Raw genomic sequence first — 22,641 nt, forward strand, 5'->3', positions numbered from 1 at the left:
GGAAAAAAGTAATGAAATTGCCACTCAAGTGGTAACTAAACTATTTACAGTGTTTACAGTGTGAGTCAAAGAACTAACTAGTGGGACCATAACTGGTATGAATAACCAACCTAAAATAAAATGGAGGAGATGAGAAGAACACCTAGATTTAATCTTACCCTTTAGCTACAGTGCCTCTACTCTATTCTTCAATTCCATGTGCCAGTCCAAATGACATCTCTGCACTGGGGCCAAGTGTTTTCCAGGATGTGCACTTAGTAAGGGGCAAGGCGGAGGTAAGAACAAACAATTGTTCAACTAAAAGGAAAAGACTAATCCAGCGGTTTGCAATTGTCTCATCAGTGGGGCTGGGGCAGGGGAGGTAGGAAGGACATTGGGAGAAGGGACTGGGACATGTTTCAGGTGTGCGAATTACTAGAAACAATGAGAAGGTGGGCTGTGCATGCCAGCTGCGAGGAAGGCACCTGCTAGCCAGGTTCTTTACTCGGCAGGGGTTGTGCTTAAAGAAAGATATTATTCAAGCCAGAATTCACACCTCCTATGAGTCTCACTTAGTCAGCAGGGCCTAGTGAGAGCTGGAAGAAACATAGGAAGATTGGAGTGCGGGCAACAGCAAGACATTGGCAAGCAATTGTGAAGTGGGCATCTCTGCCCTTCTGAAGGCTGTGCCAGTCATTGAAATAATCTCAGATGAACAGCCATATTAGGAAAAGTACTATTATTATGCATTACAAGGTTACAAAGAAAATGTGTCCTTTTATAGCATCGTACGTTTAAAAAAAATCTTAGAAGAGATTCCCTCTTCCTAATTCTGGCCTGTGTGTTTTTTCAGATTTCCTCAGAGCCCATTTTCCATTCATTGGCTACAAAAGAGGTTGCACATTGATATCCCTTGTGAAATTGCTCATTTCTACCAGGACAGGAATTAGAATTTCTCCAAAGATTTATGCTGGCGGTTTCTGCTTTCTTTTGGGGGTGAGGTAGAGGGATGGACTATATTATTGCTGAAACATGAAGAGAAGGCAAATTGTTGTTTTATAAGGTAAATCCTATCCTGCTTGTGTCAAAATGGCTTGTGATATGCTGCAAAGGACACCATCAAGAAAGTAAAAAGACAGCCCACAGGAGAGGAGAAAGTATTTGCAAATCACACATCTGATAAGGGCCTTGTATCTGTAATATATAAAGAGCTTTTGCAATTCAATAATAAAAAGACAAATACCCTGTTTTTAAAAGGGTAAAGGGTCTGAATGGACTTTTCTCCAAAGAAATTATGCAAATAGAGGATAAGCGCACGACAAAATGCTCAACGTCATTAGTCTTTAAGAGAAACGCAAATCAAAATCCCAGTGAGCTATCACTTCACTCCCACTAGGATGGCTATAATCAAAAAGACAATAACAAGTGTTGGTGAGAGTGTGGAGAAGTTGGCATGCTTGTACACTGCTGGTGGAAATATAAAATGGTGGAGCTACATTGGAAAGCAGTGGTAGCTTCTCCAAAGCTTAAACATAAAGTTGCCATATGACCCAGAAATCCCATTCCTAGGTATACACCCAGAACAAATGAAAACCTCTATCCACACATTGTATGATTCCATTTATAGGAAATGTCCAGAACAGCCAAATCTATAGAGACAGTAAGTAGATTGGTGGTTGCCTGGGGCTGAGGGGTGTTGTGGGAGGTGGAGAGAGACTGTTGTTGATGGGTACTGGGGTTTTCTGGGGGGTGATGAAAATGTTCTAAAACAGTATGATGATGGCTGCTCAACTCCACGGATAAACTAACAACTATTTAAATGGGTTAATTGGATGGTTTGTGAGTTATATCTCAATAAAACTATCATTAAAAATGAAAACGGGCTTCTTCGGCGGCGCAGTGGTTGAGAGTCCGCCTGCCGAAGCAGGGGACACGGGTTCGTGCCACGGTCCGGGGAGATCCCACATGCCGCGGAGCAGCTGGGCCCGTGAGCCACGGCTGCTGAGCCTGCGCGTCCGGAGCCTGTGCTCTGCAACGGGAGAGGCCACAACAGTGAGAGGCCCGCGTACCGCAAAAAAAAAAAAAAAAAAAAGAAAACCACCAAAACCCCAAAACCTTGTGACAACGTCCAGTGCATCCTACCTTTTAAATAAATACAAGTACTACCTGCAGTGGTAATACTACTTTTTAATACTTGGGCCTAAAATCGTGAGGTGGGTAAGATCCAGAGTAAAGAGCCCTTTGGGTTCACAGCATTTCTTAGATCTGGCAGGCAGGCTACTTGGAGTGTATTTTCCAGGCCAACAAAATTTGATGCTGGTGCATCACGGTGCTTTTGTCAAGGTCACAGTGAAAGTCAGGACAAGCGGGTCTTCAGGGCATGAGCTCAGGAGGGCCATGCTCTTGGCAACTGGGGACAAGGAGTACAAACTCAGAGGTATTTTAAATAAGCATCTTATCTCGATTCTGGGTTAACACTACATCTGTATTTAGTTTGGAATTGAAGATTTACATCCAGCTGGCGCTTTGAAAGAGCTTTTACTCTGCTTGAAAAGCCTCAAATTGTTTTGAGGGGAAAAAATGGGACTCCTAAGGCTGGAGGGACGGCAACAACAGCAAAACCCTGAAATTCGTGAATCCGCCCTTCTTAGGGCGCTGCCCGGGGGAGGCGGCAGGGGGCGCCCGGCGGGCTCCTGCCCCGCCGCCCTTCCCGGACCTCCCCCCGCCCTCCGCTCGCCCTGACGTCCGAAGACCCCGCCCCTCCCTCCCGAGCCTTCAAAGGGCGCTCGGGGGCTGCGGGGCTGGAGCTTCTGCGTGTAGCCGAGGGGCCCCGCCGTCGCCTGCCCGTCGCGGGGCCACCGGCGGGCGCTGGCTTCCCCAGCTCCCTTCCCGCGTCGCAGCAGCAGGTGCCACCGCCGCCGGCCACTCGCGCGGAGGTGGGACAAGGAAGGGCGCGCAGGGACGCCACATGGACAGCGGCGGCGGGGCTCCCCCGGCTGGGGAGCTCGGGGTGGCGGCCGAGTCCGCACAGTGCCCGCTGCCGCCGGGGGACGAGGGCGCGGCGGGGCCGGCGTGGCCGCTGGAGCCCGAGGGGGCGGCCGAGGGCGGGGGCGGGCCGCGGCGGGCTCTGCTGGCCGTGTACGTGCGCAGCGAGAGCCCCCAGGGGGGCGCGGCCGGCGGCCCCGAGGCGGGGGCGCGGCGGTGCTTGCTGCGGGCCTGCGAGGCCAAGGGCGCCCACCTCACCTTCGTGCCCTTCGGGGAGCTCGACTTTGGGGAGACAGCCGTGCTCGACGCCTTCTACGACGCAGGTGAGGCGGTGTCCCCTTTCGCCCCCACCCCATTCCTCCCAGTTTTCCTTATCTTCGCCCACGCCACCGAAGCACCATCTCTTCCTCCCCATCCTAGCACCAGCTGACTCTTTTCGACAGGACCGCCCCACCTTTTGGGGAGGGCAGAGTAGGTAGCCTTGTACCCTTTACAGGTAAGAAAGCAGAGGCCCCTGGCATTCATAGTTCTTTATTCTTCAGTTTTCTTAAACATCAGATGATCCAAGAAACAGCCTGTAACCCAGTCGAGGCTGAGTTCCCCGCCCTCCACTAGTTATTCATCTGTTAGTTTCTCACTCCTGTGGGTCCCAACCCTGGCTACACGTTAGAATCACCTGTGGGAGCTTTTCAAACTCGTAATGCCCAGACTGTATCCCAGACCCATGATATCAGAATCTGAGGCCTCAGGATTGTCGAATGCTTCCCACATGATTCCATTTTGCAGTCAAGGGTGGGTAATGGTCTATTACAATGGGGGACGGGGGGAGGGGGCGTCTCTTAGAAATGCCCCGGAGTTCTTTTGCACACTTAACACAGATTGACAGTGGGGCTGTGCTCTACTACCAGTGTGACAGATATATTTTATCCTGTAGTGCACAAACATTCCCGGCTTCAGGATCTCCTCCGTTGCCGGAACGGGACACTCAGCTCACTGTAATAAGCGTGCCAGAACCCAGCCTTAAATCAGTACTTTAGATTGGCGCGAGTTCCTCCAGGTGTGGAACTGATTGTTGCTTGGCTGTTTTCCTTACCGATCCTTTGGAAGCTATGTGACAAGCCTCTGGCACTTGGGTGATATTCACAAGCATTGTGGGACAGTAGTTCACCTGGGAGACCCTGTGCCTTGGTTTCTCCACTGGTCAAACAGGAGTAACATGCCTGCCCTAACCCCAAAAGCTTGTGAGAAGGTAAATGGCGGCGGCCACGCCGTGCTGGTGAGATGGTAAGCTAGCTTTGTTACCATCCATTCTTTGCCGGGATCTGTTTTCTGCAGAGCAAATCCTCCCCAGCTGGAAGCTGTTTAACAAGCTTGTTTAAACAAGTGGCTGCTGGGCCTTTGAAAACACTCCCTGGATGTTTCTGACCACTCAGAGTAGACTCTTCAGCGCAACATCTTTTTTAGAAAAGTTGTTCAGGAGCCCATTTCACCTGGAACCACTCGGTTTTCTCGACTTCTGTTCATTCTCCGCTGAAAATGGAGTTTGAACAGACTCTTCTCTGAATGCTTAAATGTCCATTTGGCCATTAGGCACAGCTGTAGCCTCCTGCCTGCTGGTGCCGACTCTGAAAATTGGCGTGCAGTGGCTTTGCTTCTCTCCCTCTCTCCCTCTCTCCCTCTCTCCCTCTCTCCCTCTCTCCCTCTCTCCCTCTCTCCCTCTCTCCCTCTCTCCCTCTCTCCCTCTCTCCCTCTCTCCCTCTCTCCCTCTCTCCCTCTCTCCCTCTCTCTGTAAGTAAGTGTAAAACAAGCCTTCGTTCTGGGTCCTCATTGCCTCGAATTTTCAGCTGCAGTATGTACCTCCTTTGGTTGACCTTGGCCTGGTCTTGAATAAATCGTTTTTCAGTACATCATCATAACCAGTAAATTCTTTTCATAGGTTTGACAAACAATATACGAAACTCCAAGAAGTCGGTTCACGGATTTAAACAGACACCACGCCCCCACCCCGGCTTCCTGATCTCTGCCATTCACAGCTTTTTGGTGTCTCCACCAAAAAGATATAAATCTGTCACTTTGGCTTTTTTGTAGAAGTTCTACAACCTTGCTCTCCAAGAACTGTTGAACTGTCCCAGGTGTGTTTCGGGCGGGGGGGGGGGGGGGCGGGATCGTAGATGTGAAATTTAAGCACTTCCCATCTCCTGTTGTCATAATGAGTCAAGGCTGGGTTGGATCGTGTTTTCCATCTCCTTGTGCAGTTTTATGTGGTCCTTTGTGGGTCTGAATGGGAGGTTATGTGTCACCAGTGCCTGGGAGATTTGATGGGCTGCAGGAGAGCTATCAACCCATGCAAGGGGGCACGTGGGCGCTGTTGTGAAAGAAAACCGCCGTAAGCCATGAGGGCTGAGGAGCAGCTCATTGGCTTTTTTTTAAAAAAAAAAATTATGGTAAAGTGTACGTAATATAAAATTTGCCGTTGAAACCATTTTTAAGTGTGGATTTCAGAGTCATTAAGTACAGTCGCACTGCTGTGCAGTCATCCCCACTCTCCATTTCCAGAACTTTTTCATCATCCCAAACAGATTCTCTGTACTCCTTAATAACTTGCCACTCCTCACTCCCCCAGCCCCTGCTACCCACTGTCCTACCCTCTGTCTCTGTGCATTTGACTACTCTAGATGCCTCATATGAGTGGAATCATACAGTATTTGTCTTTCTGTGACTGACTTATTTCACTTAGCGTGATGTCTTAGGCTATGGTGAATAATGCTGTAATGACCATGGTGGATAAATTTCTGTTCAAGTCTCTGCTTTCACATTTTTGGGTGTATACCGGGACGTGGAATTACTGTGTCAAACGGTAATTCTATGTTTAATTTTTTGAGGGACGTTCTTTTTACTTTTAGCAGAGGTGGTGCTCATCTCTGTGTGCCTTTGGCCCATAGAAGGACCTGGTTTTTTGTTTGTTTCTTTTGGGTTTTTTTGTTTGTTTGTTTGTTTGTTTTTAACATCCAGCATCCATCCTCAAAGATGAGAGTCTCAAATTCAGTAAAGCTGTCACATTCAGCAAGTGAGGGTCAATCACTCGGTTACTTCTAGGATTTGGAGAACAAAACATGTCTCTCTTTTTTTGTTTTTTAGAAGGAACCGCCTTTTCTGAATATGCCTTCGCGCCTTTTGTTGAGGTGCCCATTTCTCTACTTGAACAGAATTCATAGTCACGACTTTAGCTAATGTACTGTGTGTGTTGGGTGTGTTTGCACAGAGCAGCCTCCTCTGCTTCCTCGGGTGCGTGCTGTGTCTCCCTCCTGGAGGTTCTCAGTGCTTGTGAATGTATGGAAAACTCGGACATCCTACAGGAAGGAAACCTGGGTAACTCTGTCTCATGCTTTCCCAGACATCTTGACCACAGAAACTGCTCTCCCAGGATGCTGTAGTTGAATACATTTATTGTGGTTATTGAGTTAGCTATTAACTGCTCCAGTGACAAGAACGGCCCCTTTGATCGGGACCTGGGACTCCGGTGAGCTTCCCATACCTGATGTGCCTGACTGCCTGCCCTCCCTCCTCTCTGAACCTCACATACCTGCTACTTTCCTGACTCGGGGACCCTGCTTCTGATTTTTTTCTTCAGCTATGTTCACAGTGATTTTAAACGTTGGGAGGTATTGCCACCTGCAACAGGAAATCCTTGCATTTCCTGAACATTGATTAAAAGACCAAGACATCAGTCTCCAGGTTAGTTACTTGACTTTGCTCTGTCCTGATGATTCCCCTTTTCTGGCAAGAGTCATTTGGAGGATACAAAGTGTGGCAGAGGTAGCTAGGTGGTCAGGAGATTGATTCTCCTACTTGTTGCTGGGAAGCAGGGACTACATTTTCCAGCACCCTTTGAGTCTATGTGGGCCATATAACTAGTTCTGGCCAATGAAATGTGAGTATTAGTCATGTCTGTCACTTTGGGCCAAGGCGTTGGCGTATCTGTAGATCTTCTCGTACTCTCTCATCCCTTTCTGTGGTCTCCGTGGGGCCCTTGGAGGCTGGCTGTAGAAGATGGCAGTAGCACATGATGGAAGGTACCTGGATGCCTGAACCACTCTTTTGAGGATAGCTGTAGTACAGGATCATCCACTTTGGATTTTGCATAAGCAAGAGAGAAGCTTTTATTTAGTCAGGCTCCTAAGACTTGGGGGTGGTTTTTTTTTTGTTTTTCTTTTTTGCCTTACGCGGGCCTCTCGCTGTTGTGGCCTCTCCCGTTGCGGAGCATAGGCTCCGGACGCGCAGGCCCAGCGGCCATGGCTCACGGGCCCAGCCGCTTCGCGGCATGTGGGAACTTCCCAGACCGGGGCACAAACCCGTGTCCCCTGCGTCGGCAGGCGGACTCTCAACCACTGCACCACCAGGGAAGCCCTGGGGGTGGTTTTTATAGTGGTAAGAGAGTGCAACTTGGGTTATGAAAATATAGCCCAACTGCTAGAAAGTTGTCTCCTAGGGCATGCCTTTCCAAGAGGAAGTCAGGTCATGTGTCATCTCATGTAATGGACTGTCACTGGTAAAAATATATGCTAATCGTGGGGCCCCTCACTATGCTGCTGTGGGCCAAGAAAATGGAATGGAAATGCTTGGGCCATCAGGTTCATACCAGCCATGGGAGGAGACATTCTAGCTTCTTCCCTGGTTTCACTGGTTTTGGAGGCTAGGTAATTTTTTCCTTTTGTATTAAATGACACTGGAGTGATTCTGTTAGTTTTTATCCAACAGTAAGATTGGGATTTTTGCAACAAAAAAGGATATATAATGGTTTAAAAGAAGGCCAGCTCTAGTTCCATTCTCTGCCCTTCATGGGGATTGTGTCTCGCTTCACCTTCTATGATGTTACTCATGGATTCTTCGTTCGCTTGATGCGCTGTGTGGCATAGAGCGTGCCCACCAGGCTTCCGCAGAGTCTTCCACATTGCCTAATCTCCTTTGCAGTTAGCTGGGGTTCTTTTGACGAGTGCTGGCCAATGAAATGTGAGCAGCATCAACAAGTGTCACTTTGAAAGCGACTGAGAGTTAGAAGATACGCCGCCTCCATCTCTCTTGGCCTCTGTCATGGCAAACTTGAAGGTTGTGTGTTCAAGATGGCAGTTAAGCCCCTGGAATTTGGGGGATTTGTCTGATGTGGCAGCATCGCGTAGCTCATCCTGACTTATATATAGCGTGCTGTGCGTTCTGCTAGAAATGCCTGAATGTATCTCTCAGCTGACTTTAATGGGCTTAATCCACAGGTGCATTGGCTCCTGCTTAAGAAAGAGACTTAGGGTCTTCCCCGGTGGTCCAGTGGCTAAGAGTCCACACTCCCAATGCAGGGGGACCGGGTTCAGTCCCTGGTCAGGGAACTAGATCCCGCATGCTGCGACTGAAAAGGTCCCCCGCATGCTGCAGCTAAGACCCGGCACAGCTCAATAAATAAATAAATATTAGAAAAGAAAAGAGAGAGCGAGAGCGACTTAAAGGTGTCTTAAGACTTCTAATAATTTGGTGCATACCCTTTCCTCACCATTCTGGAAAATGCACGAAGTTCCAAGGAAGACAGTCCTGTGGACACATGGCTGTGGTGGTCGTAGAATGCACGTTTGGTGTGCCACCTATACATGGTCAGGAGACTGGCCAAATCTATCGATATTTCCAGCAGAATGTAAGGGCAATAGTTAGACATTGCCTTCCCTTATGTAAGTAAACTTTGATGAGTGAAATCATCGATTTAGCAGTTCAAGTCAGGAACCTAGGAGTCATTCTTGACTCCACCCTGTCCCTCATGGCCAAATCCAGCCTTTTGCTTCCAAATGGTTTTCAAACCTGCTTCCCTTCTCTCTACCAGGGAAGTTTGCCTCTGTCATGGCAAACTTGAAGGTTGTGTGTTCAAGATGGCAGTGAAGCCCCTGAAATTTGGGGGATTTGTCTGATGTGTCAGCACAGCCTAGCTCATCCTGACTAATATAGCGTGCTGTGCATTCTGCTAGAAATGCCTGCCACCATCTGGGTCCAAGCACTGGCTTCTCTCACCCAGCGTACTGTCAGCAGCTTTGTAACTGGTCTTTCAAGGTTGGGCCAATCTCGGTGCATTCCAGTCCATGTCATCTGCTTAGAAGCCAACGTATCCTGGCACCCTCCACCACCTGGCAGTCCTCCTCTGCCCAAAGCTCCTTCAGCCTTCACATCTCAGATCTTCACAGAAGCCTTCACGAACTTCTCCCGCCCCCCGTCAGTTGTACACACACTGTGGCTTTCTTTCCTAGCAAGTAACACAATTGTGATTAAATAATTATTGATTTAATGGTTGATCTTCTGCCAGACAGTGAACTCTTCAATGGCAGGGAACCAGATGCACTTTTCTTTGCTACACTTTGAGTGTTTCCTAGGAATATGTATCCAGCTCCTTTTTAGAATAACTCTCAGTGGACACAGATGACACTTGGTTTCTCCTGTCGAGATGAAGCAAAATTTGTTGGGCACCCTCAAAAGGAAATCAGAATGTGGTTTCCTATAGAAACCAAGGTGAAAATGGTGGCCAGGCATAGTGCGATTGTGATTTTATTAAAAAATAAGATACATCCTAACGACACATTTCTGGGTGGTACATATCTAATAGAAGAGACTAGAAGAGCTCACACCGGCCACACTGGAATGGAAACAGTGGTTTGGATTGTGTGCTGGGCAGACTGGTTCTTGTTGTTTGTCCACATGTTCTATAATGTTTATTTTCTATAATATAAATGTGATTTTATTTCAAGCAAGTGCAGTAGGAGATTAAAGATGGGGCTGTAAGTCAGAAGCCTTCTCCCACTTTTCCTCTCTCCCCACCAGCCGGCTCAGGCAACAATGACTGTACACCCAGGGACCCGTGCACACGAGCCCCTGGCCGGACCTCAGCTGTCCTGTGCTGCACGTGGCTTCTGGCTTGCTCAGAGGGGCCCTTCCCTGAGCCTCCTTCCTTTTGAACCACTTTTACTGCTACTGACTCAGCATTGAGCCTGGAACTTTCCTCAACTTTTAGTCATGTGAACTGACTGATGAGAGAAGCATTGCACCTGTAGCATTGAATTGAGGCATTGCTGTTGGAGCCTTGACTGCATACAGTGGGTAGATAGATATTTGTGGACTGGACCACTGCATTACTGGCTGTATATTATTTGTTATGCGGGAAAATGCATATTCAGTTCCCAGTTGTCAACTTACAGACGTATTTTTGGAATACAAGCCATAAACTATCTTTTAAAGCCTTCTAAGTATCAGGCTTTGAGACAGGTGCTGTTTAAATCCCGGTCAGACAGTGTAGGCGGGAGAGGACTGAACTCTTGAAAAGCAAGCTGGAAAGCTTGTTGTTTCCCAGTCCCTTGAACAGGTTTTGAGCTATTGGGTGTGACAGGGCTTGCCAAAAATGCCTGGCGGTTATAGGGGCTTGGTTGGCGGTGGGGAGTTGTAGAGCAGAAAGGAGTCAAGCGGCAGACCTTGGCAGGAAGCAGAGTTCACTCAGGAGCTGGGGCTGCGGGAGGGCAGCCCAGCGGCCAGGCAGAACTGGACACGGAGGGGCAGGGGGAGAGCGGGAGCATTCGATGTAAATGATTTTTTTTCTTCCATTTTTTTATTATGGAAAATTTCAAGCATGTGCATTACGCAGCTTCAACAATTATTAATATTCTGCCATCTTTATTTCTTCTTGACCTCTCCCCACCCCGTACTTGATTATACGTTTCAACATTGTTAGTGTAAAAATGTATATACATTGAAATGCACAAATCTTAGTTGTACAACCTTGAGAAACGGCTAAACCTAGGTAAGCAAATCCTATCACAATATAGTTTCCATCTGCCCAGAAAGTTGCCTTGTGTCCCCTCCCACTCATTCCCCTTTCCACTCCCATTCCTGGCCCCGGGGGGTTAACTCTTACGCTTAGATTAGATTTGCCTTTTCTAGAGTTTTGTGTAAATGGACTCAGGCAGTGTGTACTCTTCAGTGTCGGGCTTCCTTCACTCAGCGTGACTTTTTTGAGATTCATCCGTACTGTTGCTGTTACCAGTAGCTTGTTCCTTTTTAATGCCAAGTACTATTCCATTGCGTGAATATATCACAGTTGGTTTAGCCATTCTCCTGTTGAAGGACGTTTGGGTTGTTCCCAGTTTGGGGCTATTATAAATCAAGCTACTGTGAACATTTGTATGTAGGTCTTTTTAATGGCAAATGTTTTTTATTCCTCTCGGGTAAATACCTCGGAGTGGAATGGCTGGATCAAAGGGTAGGTGTATGTTAAACTATTAAAGAAACTTCCAAACTTTTTTTCAAAGTGGTACCATTTTATATTCCTAGCACCGAGGCACCAAGAGTTCCCGTGGCTTCGTACCCTCACCAGCACTTTGTATTACTGAGCTTTTCTATTTTGGCCCTGCTAGTTGGGGGGTGTGGTGGTTTCTCATTATGGTTTTAAGTCACCTTTCCCTGATGATCAGTGATGTTGAGCACCTTTTCATGTGCTGTTTAGCCATGCAGACACCTTCCTTTGTGAGATGTCTGTTCAAGCCATTTACCCGTTTAGTTGGGTTGTCATCTTATTATTGAATTAGAAGAGTTCTTTATGTATTCCGGATTCAAGTGCTTTGTCGGAAGTATATTTTGTGAACATCTGCTCCCAGACCGTGGCTTGCTTATTCATCTACTTGTGACATTTGATGAGCAGAAAATTTTAACTTTGATTAAATCTAATTTAGGCTCTTTTCCTGTTAAGTTTGCCTTCTGTGTCCTGTCTGAGAAATCTTTGCCTACGTCCAGGTTGTGGTTTTGAGGCTCCTCTTCTACGTGTTCTTCTGAAAGCTTTATAGTTTTAGCTTTTACATTGAGGGCTGTGATTCATCTCAAATTCAGTTTGACACAGGTGACTTTGGATAAACCAAGCCTGACACCTTGCTTTAAACATCCGGGAGATGGGTCTTGCCCCTGGATGAGTACTCCCAGGACTTGGAGTCTAGCTGGCAGGACCATGGCTGCCTCTCTTTCATCTCACCATCCAGGAACGTGTATGAAATGCAGGTTGTCCTTTAGGCAAATTGCCTTTCTGCCTTCTGGAGTAAAAACTGACAAAACAGATCCGTGATGAAACTTTACCAACATGTCTTCCATCGTTGTATCCCACTGCGCCCAGCAATACGAGTGGCAGAGGGGAAAGGACATTGGCTTTACGGATCAGGTTTTAATTTCTGCCCTGTCATTTATAGGCTGTGTGACCCTGGATAACTTACTTAACATCTCTGACCCCCATTTAACAAACCTCTAGGTAGAGATTCAAGCAAGTGCCCTGAACTTAGTAAGTGCTCAGTAAATGTCAGTCCCCCATGTCTTTGCCTTCCTTTTGCTCCCAGCAATAAATACACCAGAACCTCAGTATGGAAGGAAATGTGCTCTGTGAAATAGTAAAGACTGGGGTCTCACATCCTTTGGACGATCATCCTGTTGTAGGGTCGTGTTATAGCTCTGCAGTTGGTTAAAAAAAATTTTTTTTCCCTAAGTTTTGAGGTTGGAGATCCATGCTAACTCCATTCCTGGTCCTGTGCTGCAGAAAGGAGGTGAGAAGGCACAAAACCCCGCTTTGTGATGAGCTCTTGATTTTTCCTTCTAATTGAGGTATAGCATATATACGGGAAAGGGTACAGTCTTGTGTACTGCTCTGTGACTTTTCACAAACTGTACACACCATGTAACCCAGCACGTGGATCAAAAAAGACAAGTGAATGCCGACAGCACCTCAGAGTAGGATCGCTTCTGTTTGCCAGCCTGGCCAGGAGTAACAACTATCTGTCTCTAGAGATTTGTTTATTCAATATAAATGGAATCGTGTAACGCTGGTTCGTTGTGACTGTCTTCTTTCACTTAATGTGCTTTCAAGATTCGTCCATGTTGTGGCATGTATCAGTACTTCATTGCTTTTTTATTGCTGAATAGTATTTTGTTGTATGGATACACCACATTGTATTTTTCCATCCTTCCGTTGATGGGGTTATTTTCAGTTTGGGCTGTTGTGAATAATGCTACAAGTTTTTGTGTGGACTTGCGTTTGCATTTCTCTTGGGTATACACCTAGCAGTGGGATTTCTGGGTCATATGGTAACTCTAATGTTCTCTTAAACGTTTTTTATTGTGATAAAGAAACACATCATAAAATTTACCATCTTAACTGTTTCTAAGTGTGCCTTTCAGTAGTGTGGTACATTCATATTGTTGTGTAACCAGTCTCCAGAACTCTTTCATCTTACAAAACGAGAACTCTGTGCCCATTAAACCGCGATTCCCCACTCTGCCCTTCCCCCAGCTACCAGTAACCACCATTCTACTTTCTGTCTCTGAGTTTGACTACTCTAGGTACGTTTTGTAAGTGGAATCGTACAGTGTTCTGGGTGTGTGTGTAGCTGGCTTTTTTCATTTAGCATAATGTCCTCAAAGTTCATCCATGTTGTAGCATGTGTCAGAATTTCCTTCCTTTTTAAGGCTGAATAATACTCTGCTGTATGGATAGACCACATTTTGTTTATCCATTCATCCATTGATGGACACTTGGGTTGCATCCACCTTATATGTAACCTTTTGAGGAACTCCTTTCCAGAAAGATTTTCCAAAGCAGCTGCACCATTTTACATTTCCATCAGCAATGTGTGAGCGTTCCAATTTCACCACATCCTCACCAACACTTGTTATTTTCTGTCTGTCTTTTTTAAATTATAGCCATCCTAGTAGGTTTGAAGTGTTGTCTCATTTTGGTTTTGATTTGAATTTCCTTGATGACTAAGGACGTTGAATGTCTTTTCATGTGTTTATTGACCATTTGTATATCTTTGCAGAAATGTCTATTCAAATCCTTTGTCCTTTTTTTCAGTTGGGCTATTTGACATCTTGTTGAGCTGTAAGAATCCTTTATACAATCTGGAGACATAATCCCTTGTCAGATATACGATTTGCAAATATTTTCTCCCGTTCGGTGATTTATCTTTTAACTTTCTTGATGCTGTTCTTTAACGCATGAGTTTTTAATTTTGAAGTCCAATTTATCTGTTTTTATCCCATCTGTGCTGTTTCCTCTAAGTTTTTTTAGTTTCTTATTTATCCTTTCAGTGTTTCTTTATGTCCGTTGTCAGCAAGCTACAACCTGCAAGCTGGCTGCCTTTATTTTGTAACTAAAGTTTTATTGGAACGCATCCATTCTCCTGTGGCCACTTTGGGGCTACAATGGTGGAGACTGTGTGGCCCACAGAGCCGAAAATATGTACTGTCTGGCATTCTTATTCTCCCTTTCTTACTTAAAAGGTAGCAGACCAAATACAGTTTAGCCAGGACACCTTTCCAAATCAGAATATGGGAATCTTCCTTATTCTTCTTTATAGCTGAATAGTACTTCATTGGGTGGATGTATCATTGTTTATTCTACCAATACCTTTTTTACGGGACACCTGGATGTATAGTTTTTTGCTACTAAGCTGCGATGAATAACTTCATACATGGGCCATTTAATACATGTATGGGTGTATTTGTGATTAGGTAGCCCAAAGTGGTATTTGTGAATTGAAGAATAAATGCACCTGTAATTTTGGTAAACAGTGTCAGATTCCTATCTGTGGGTTATACCATTATCTTTCTTTACAGCCTCAGTAATAAAATAGGTTGCCAATATTTTAGAGTCTTGTTAACCTGATGGTTGAGGGATGATATCTCAATTAGTTTTAGTTTGTATTTCTCTTACTCTGAGGGAAGTTGAGCATATTTCCCTTTTTTTCTGAGCGCTATCTATCTATAACCCTCCCCCCTTTTTTCCTATTGGTTTATGGGTCTTTGGGAGAGGGTCTTGATTTCTAGGAGATCTTTCTTTTTTATTTAAATAAATTTATTTATTTATTTTTGGCTGCATTGGGTATTCATTGCTGTGTGCCGGCTTTCTCTAGTTGCGGCGAGCGGGGGCTACCCTTCGTTGCAGTGCATGGGCCTCTCATTGCGGTGGCTTCTCTCATTTGCGGAGCACAGGCTCTAGAGCACAGGCTCAGTAGTTGTGGTGCACGGGCTTAGTTGCTCCGCGGCATGTGGGATCTTCCCGGACCTGGGCTCAAATGCGTGTCCCCTGCATTGGCAGGCGGATTCCTAACCACTGTGCCACCAGGGAAGTCCCTAGGAGATCTTTCTGCATTTGGACCTAAACCCTTTGTCTTTTTTCTGTTGTTCAGACTGGATCATTTCCATTGAACCGTCTTTAATTTCACTGACCCTCTATCATCTCCATTCTTCTTGTGAGCCCCTCTAGTGAGTTTTTTCTTTTGCTTATTAAAATTTTCGTTCCTAAAAGTTTCATTTGGCTCTTTAGTTGTTAAGACTTCCTATTTTTTCCATTCTTTTCAGGAGTGTTTACCCTCACTTCTTGGAGACTTTTTATAATAACTGCTTTAAAGTCATTGTCAGATAATTCTCATGTCTGGGTCATCTTGTCATTGGAGTCTGTCCATTGTCTTTTCTCATGTGAGTTGACATTTTCCTGCGTCTTTGAATGCCAAGTAATTGAGGAGCCTATCCTGAGCATTTTGAATATTATGAGATTCTGGCCCTTGTTTATATCCTGTGGAGTCTGTTGATATTTTTGCTTTAGCAGGCAGTCGGCCTAGTTGTTTCAAGTTGCCAAGGTCCGTTTCAGTTGTGGTGTCAGTTCTGACTTCAGAGCCCTTTTAGTGCTGTTCAGCTTTGTGATTTCTGGTTAACTGGGGCTGCCTTTTCAGTCCTGTGGCCAGTTATTCCATTCGGCCTCACACTTCCCACAACTGGGCCCATGTCTGAGGCCAGGCATTCAGAAGGAGAAAAAAAAAGCAATGGAGATTCACCGCCACCACCCTTGGGACCACAGCTCCTTCAACTAGAGCAAAAGATTCCCCTCTCGGAGTTCCAGGCACCTGTGGGCCCGCTCTGCCACTGACTGTCTCTGCTGTCACCACTGCGGGATTGCAGGGGGCCTGGGGGTACAAGAGGACAAGGAAGAGGAAGACGTAGAGAATTCCCTCACTCTCTCTGAGCATTAGGAGGCCCCTTTCCTGCCTTTTTCTAGAGGGTTTCTCCTGATGCTCTCTGTGTCCGCACCTAACGCCCAGTTCTGGGTTTCAGGCTGCCTTTAGGCCAGGCTGGGGGAGACTGGGGGAAAGTGTGGAACTGGCTGTCGATTTGGTGGTTCTCTGAAATCTAGTCGTCTTCTCCAGGCTGCTTGCTACCACTTACTTTTCACACTCCTAAAATAGCTATTCCATCCACTCTGTCTAGTTTTTATAGCTGCATTCATGGAGAAGACAGGGTGGGATGTATTTATTCCATCTTAACTTGGAACCAGAACTCAAACTTGTACCATTAAATTTTGAGGTGATTTTTTCACGCAGCAGTAGTAACCAGAATATAATAAAATATCTCTGCATCTTACCAAGCTTAGCAGTAAGCAAAAATAGCCTCAATGCCAGCTGCATTGTATCAGACCAGTTCTGTCCATACCTGATACTCTGTGTGACTGTTAAGGTTGGGGGGCAAAAGAAATAGAATAAATGGAACAAAAGGAGATGGTTGACATGATAAAGGTGCTTGATTGGCCTCCAGTGTATCCCTCACAATTGGTTGTGAGCTGGGAGCAAAGACCATTTTGATGTTTAGAATGACCATTGGATTGTCGTTGGATCTCACAAGGCTAAAGTTTCAAGACTTGGTGGGTGGGTTCATTAAAAAACGTGTTCTCTGTCCTGAGAATGAAAACCTTGCATCCAAAATACTTGTTCTTGCTAAGTAATTTTTGTAAAGCCTGTGGCTAGTGAGGCATGCTTGATGCAGATCGTAAGGTCTGCATATTCATTCTCAAAGAACCACCTAAGGAAAAGGAAACGAGTACATGGGGGGAAAAAAGGAAATTAGAAGGCTTAAAGAGAAAGAAAAATGGCCCCATATCTAGCAACGAGTCACCACCATCACCACCACCAAATGAACTCAGTTGCCCTCCACAGGCTGTGGGGATGCACACCGCTTGGGAAGCTTAGAGCACAGAATGGGTGAAAACTCAGCAAAAGGCCCGGCACCTAGTGATGACCTTGAAGGAGCAGTTGATTTTGTTAAAAAGAGAGAGGGTATCGTTGAAGTAGATGTAAAAGCCAAGGGTCCTCTTGTGTTGACTGGTGGTCATTTTAATGAGGCGATTAAGAGAACAAATTAAGAAATTTCCTACAATTTTGCCAGTATAAACAGGAAAGCTCAGCATTACCCTCATCACAGTGTGCTGTAGCAGTACATCAAGTTCTCCTTCTCTAAAGCTGCCCACATCTTGAAGGTGATGTATGACACAGAACTTTTGGAAGAGGAGGTCATTAGCTGCTGCTTAGAAAAGCCTTTAAGAAATATGTCGCAAAACGTTTGCCAAAGAGAGTCACGTCAAAGCAGCTCCCTTTATAAAAGAGTTGAAGGAAGCTGCCGAAGGTGAAAGTATGAGGTAGTATAGTCAGAGGCTCCCAGGGAGCCCGGAGGCGAAACTGTGAAGTGTGACATCACGGATGATGATGATGATATTGTTACCGTTTGAAGTGATGAATGCACCCTAGTTTGCAGTATAATGCCAGACATTTTTTTTCTCTTGTTAGTTGGAAGAGCAACATATACGTGACTTAAATTATGCTATACTTTATATCACAGATATTTCACTGTGAGTGGTCTGAAATTAAGCCCAGTGAATCCATTCACCTCTGTGAGTAAACATAGTTTGCTTATATATGGCATCTTTCTTTTGAAAAAACTGGTAAATGGACATATCTCAATCGTACTTATAAAGTATAAAAATGATTTATTTTTAGGTCATTCTTACCAAAAAAAAGATACTAGAAAGCAAAATATGGGGGACAGGATATAGTTTACTGATGTCCCCACTCTCCCCCAACCCCACTCCCAGTTGAAACTTAATACTCCAAGCAACTAGTACCCATCCCACGTGGCACTTGGTAAGGATTTGTTGACTTCCTGACGCTGAATTCGTAGGCTGTCTCCTCCACTTCACAGATTCTTTGCATTGACCTGCCCTCAAGTATGTTGGAATTGAGCAGCAGTGGATGAAGTAAGATCTAAATTCTGGTAGGAGTTACTAGAGGTGCCTCCTGTCCAGTAAATCTGGGCTCTGTTGTTTTTAGGTGGCTTTTAGATGGCCAGTGTTGCCATAAATCCAATCAGATTTTTTTTTTTTTTTACAATGTCTGTAGCAGGAAAATTGTTCTAAAATCTAGTTGTTTTCATTTAGGCACAGCCAACCTTACTTACATTCATTATTTCTTATTTTCCGCTGGGAGCAAGATAGGCTTACAGATAACCTGGAATATATTTAACGACCGGCATGAACCAGTACAGTCTCAGGATTACTGTATGGTAAGTCATTTGCCATCATATCGTTTCACTGACGAATGCTTTGCTTTGGAAATCAGATACTTTTTTTTTTTTTTTTGCGGTACGCGGGCCTCTCACTGCTGTGGCCTCTCACTGTTGTGGCCTCTCCCGTTGCGGAGCACAGGCTCCGGACGCGCAGGCTCAGCAGCCATGGCTCACGGGCCCAGCCGCTCCGCGGCATGTGGGATCTTCCCGGACCGGGGCACAGACCCGTGTCCCCTGCATCGGCAGGCGGACTCTCAACCACTGCGCCACCAGGGAAGCCCGGAAATCAGATACTTTCAAACCACAGTAGAAAGTTTACTTACTTACTAAGTAAAAGTTTACTTTACTTACTAAGTAAAACTTAGTAAGTTTTACTTACTCCTTTTAAGACATTTCAATAAAATAATGTTCAAAAGTTTTTAATGAACTAAAATCCTATACATCATCCGTCTTTCTTGTTTTATATAAACGTGTAGTGAGATCATTATAATTTATTCTTAAATTGTTTGTTTGAAGGGCACTTTGCTTTTAAATTCAGATACTTTCCTGCTAAGAATAGATTTGAACCTTGGCTTTTTGCAGTCCCTGATGGCGTATCGCTTCTTAAGGTTTGTTCAGCCAAGATAGGTAGAGGGTGTATGTGGGGTCCACGGTCAAGGAGGATGGTTTAGTTTATGCAGGCTTTTCCCCTGAGACTGGCTTACGTCAGAGGGAACTAGAAGGTAATTAGAGCACAGGGTGCATCTGTCAATGAAAATCTGAATTTGACCTCTTCCTTTTTTTCTGTGATCTGTTTGCCTAAGATTGATAAATAAACTGTTTTGCCCCTCCCTCCCCTTGGTGGCTCAATTTCAGAAAGTGAGTCCAATAAGTAGTAAGCGTCATCTGGGCCCTGGGCAGCACAGGACTCCGCCATGCCCTAGCTATGTGACCTTGGGCGAATCTGTTACTCTCTCTCTGCTTCATTTCCCCACCTGCAAAGTAGAGCCAGTTACCAATGCTGCCTGCCTCACAGGGTGGTTCTGAAATTCAACCAAGATGTCTATGGAAGTGTTTTGTAAATGGCAGAGCAAGTGACTGCTGTGATGATTAAAGCTTTTAGGAAATGTATAGTCCCTTTAGGGAAAAAAAAAACCTCAATTCTGCATATATAATAAAAATTCCAATCTGGCATTTTATCATATTTGTCATTTATAATCTACTAACTTACTGTCTTAAAAGTTCTAAAAGTAAGCTGGTCAAATATTGTGGTAGAAATTCTGCAAGCAAACTCAGTCAGTTGGCCTGAGTGACAAATGTCGGGCAAAAAGGTCAACTTTGGGTTTGAGGTGTTTTTACAATTGAACATGAGTTACTTGGAATATTTTTTTGAGTGGCAATATCAATCTGTCCTGTTTTTTAAAAAATTTTATTGAAGTATAGTTGATTTACAATGTTGTGTTAATTTTAGGTGTACAGCAAAGTGATTCAGTTATACATATACATATATCAATTCTTTTTCAGATTCTTTTCTCACATCAGTTATCACAGAATATTGAGTAGAGTTTCCTGTGCTATACAGTAGGTCCTTGTTGGTTATCTGTTTTATAGATATAGTAGCGTGTATATGTTAATCCCAATCTCTTAATTAATCATTTCCCCCATGGTTCCCCTTTTGTAACCGTAAGTTTGATTTCAAGATTTGTGAGTCTGTTTCTGTTTTGTAAAAAAGTTCATTTGTATCATTTTTAAAAATTAGATTCCACATATGAGTGATACCATATGCTGTTTGCCTTTCTTTTTCCTCACTTAGTATGATGATCTCTAGGTCCATCCATGTTGCTGCAAATGGCATTATTTCATTATTTTTCATGGCGCGGTAACATTGCATTGTATATATGTACCACATCTTTTTAATTTTTGGCTGCATTGGGTCTTCGTTGCTGTGCAAGGGCTTTCCCTAGTTGCAACGAACAGGGCCTACTCTTTATTGAGGTGCGCAGGCTTCTCATTGTGGTGGCTTCTCTTGTTGAGGAGCACGGACTCCAGGCACGAGGGCTTCAGTAGTTGTGGCACACGGGCTCTAGAGTGCAGGCTCAGTAGTTGTGGTGCACGGGCTTAGTTGCTCTGCGGCATGTGGGATCTTCCAGGACCAAGGCTCAAACCCGTGTCCCCTGCATTGGCAGGTGGATTCTTAACCATTGTGCCACCAGGGGAGCCCACTACCACATCTTCTTTATCCATTCGTCTGTCAGTGGACATTTAGGTTGCTTCCATGTCTTGACCATTGTAAATAGTGCTGCAGTGAACATTGGGGTGTGTGTATCTTTTTGAATTATGGTTTTCTCCGGATATATGCCAAGGAGTGGGATTGCTGGATCATATGGTAGTTCTATTTTTAGGTTTTTAAGGAATCTCCATACTCTTCTCCATAGTGGTTTTACCAATTTACATTCCTACCAACAATGTAGGAGGGTTCCCTTTTCTCCACACCCTCTCTAGCATTTATTGTTTGTAGACCTTTTGATGATGGCCACTCTGACCAGTCTGAGGTGATATATCTCATTGTAGTTTTGATTTGCATTTCTCTGAAAATTAGTGATGTTGAGCATCTTTTCACGTGGTTTTTGGCCATCTGTATATCTTCTTTGGAGAAATGTCTATTTAGATCTTCTGCCCATTTTCTGATTGGTTTTTTTTTTTTTTGACATAGAGCTGCATGAGCTGTTTGTATATTGTGGAGATTAATCCCTTGTCTGTCGCTTTGTTTGCAGATATTTTCTCCCATTCTGTGGGTTGTCTTTTCATTTTGAATATGGTTTCCTTTGCTGTACAGAAGCCTTTAAGTTTAATTCGGTCCCATTTGTTTATTTTTGTTTTTATTTTCAGTACTCTAGGAGGTGGTTCAAAAAACATATTGCTTAGATTTATGTCAGAGAGTGCTCTGCCTCTGTTTTCCTCTAAGAGTTTTATTGTGTCCAGCCGTACATTTAGGTCTTTGATCCATTTGGTTTATTTTTGTGTATGGTGTTAGAGTATGTTCTAATTTCATGCCTTTACATGTAGCTGTCCAGTTTTCCCAGCACCACTTATTGAAGAGATTGTCTTTTCTCCATTGTATGTTCCTGCCTCGTTTGTCATACATTAGTTGACCATATGTGCGTGGGTTTATCTCTGGGCTTTCTATCCTGTTCCATTGATCTATCTTTCTGTTTTTGTGCCAGTACCATACTGTCTTGATTACTGTAGCTTTGTAGTATAGTGTGAAGTCAGGGAGCCTGATTCCTCCAGCTCCGTTTTTCTTTCTCAAGATTGCTTTGGCTATTTGAGGTCTTTTGTGTTTCCATACAAATTGTGAAACTTTTTGTTCTAGTCCTATGAAAAATGCCAGTGGTAGTTTGATAAGGATTGCATTGAATTTGTAGATTGCTTTGGGTAGTAGAGTCATTTTCACAATGTTGATTCTTCCAATCCAAGAACATGGTATATCGCTCCATCTATTTGTATCATCTTTAATTTCTTTCATCGGTGTCTTATAATTTTCTGCATACAGGTCTTTTGTCTCCTTAGGTAGGTTTATACCGAGATATTTTATTCTTTTTGTTGCAGTGGTAAATGGGAGTGTTTTCTTGATTTCACTTCCAGATTTTTCATCATCAGTGTATAGGAATGCCAGAGATTTCTGTGCATTAATTTTGTATCCTGCTACTTTACCAAATTCATTGATTAGCTCTCGTAGTTTTCTGGTAGCATCTTTAGGATTCTCTATGTATAGTATCATGTCATCTGCAGTGACAGCTTTACTTCTGCTTTTCCGATTTGGATTCCTTTTATTTCTTTTTCTTCTCTGATTGCTGTGGCTGGAACTTCCAAAACTATGTTGAATAATAGTGGTGAGAGTGGGCGACCTTGTCTTGTTCCTGATCTCAGTGGAAATGGTTTCAGTTTTTCACCATTGAGGACAATGTTGGCTGTGGGTTTGTCATATATGGCCTTTATTATATTGAGGTAAGTTCCCTCTGTGCCTACTTTCTGGAGGGTTTTTATCATAAATGGGTGTTGAATTTCGTCAAAAGCTTTCTCTGCACCTTTTGAGATGATCATATGGTTTTTCTCCTTCAATTTGTTAACATGGTGTATCACATTGATTGATTTGCATATATTGAAGAATCCTTGCATCCCTGTGATAAACTCCACTTGATCATGGTGTATGATCCTTTTAATGTGCTGTTGGATTCTGTTTGCTAGTATTTTGTGGAGGAT

The 22,641-nt window shown here is 44.4% G+C and overlaps 1 protein-coding gene across 1 annotated transcript in view; it reads left to right on the top strand.

Annotated features, from left to right (window-relative positions):
• The first annotated feature begins 2,947 nt into the window (after window positions 1-2,947).
• The window catches only part of MAP3K15 (mitogen-activated protein kinase kinase kinase 15), a 152,705-nt gene continuing 133,011 nt past the window's right edge, over window positions 2,948-22,641 (top strand). The window contains 1 exon segment of the mRNA XM_060138461.1: window positions 2,948-3,287. Within this exon segment, the coding sequence (XP_059994444.1) occupies window positions 2,948-3,287 (340 nt within the window).

This window comes from Lagenorhynchus albirostris, chromosome X (genome assembly GCF_949774975.1).
Source record: "Lagenorhynchus albirostris chromosome X, mLagAlb1.1, whole genome shotgun sequence".
NCBI lineage: Eukaryota > Metazoa > Chordata > Mammalia > Artiodactyla > Delphinidae > Lagenorhynchus > Lagenorhynchus albirostris.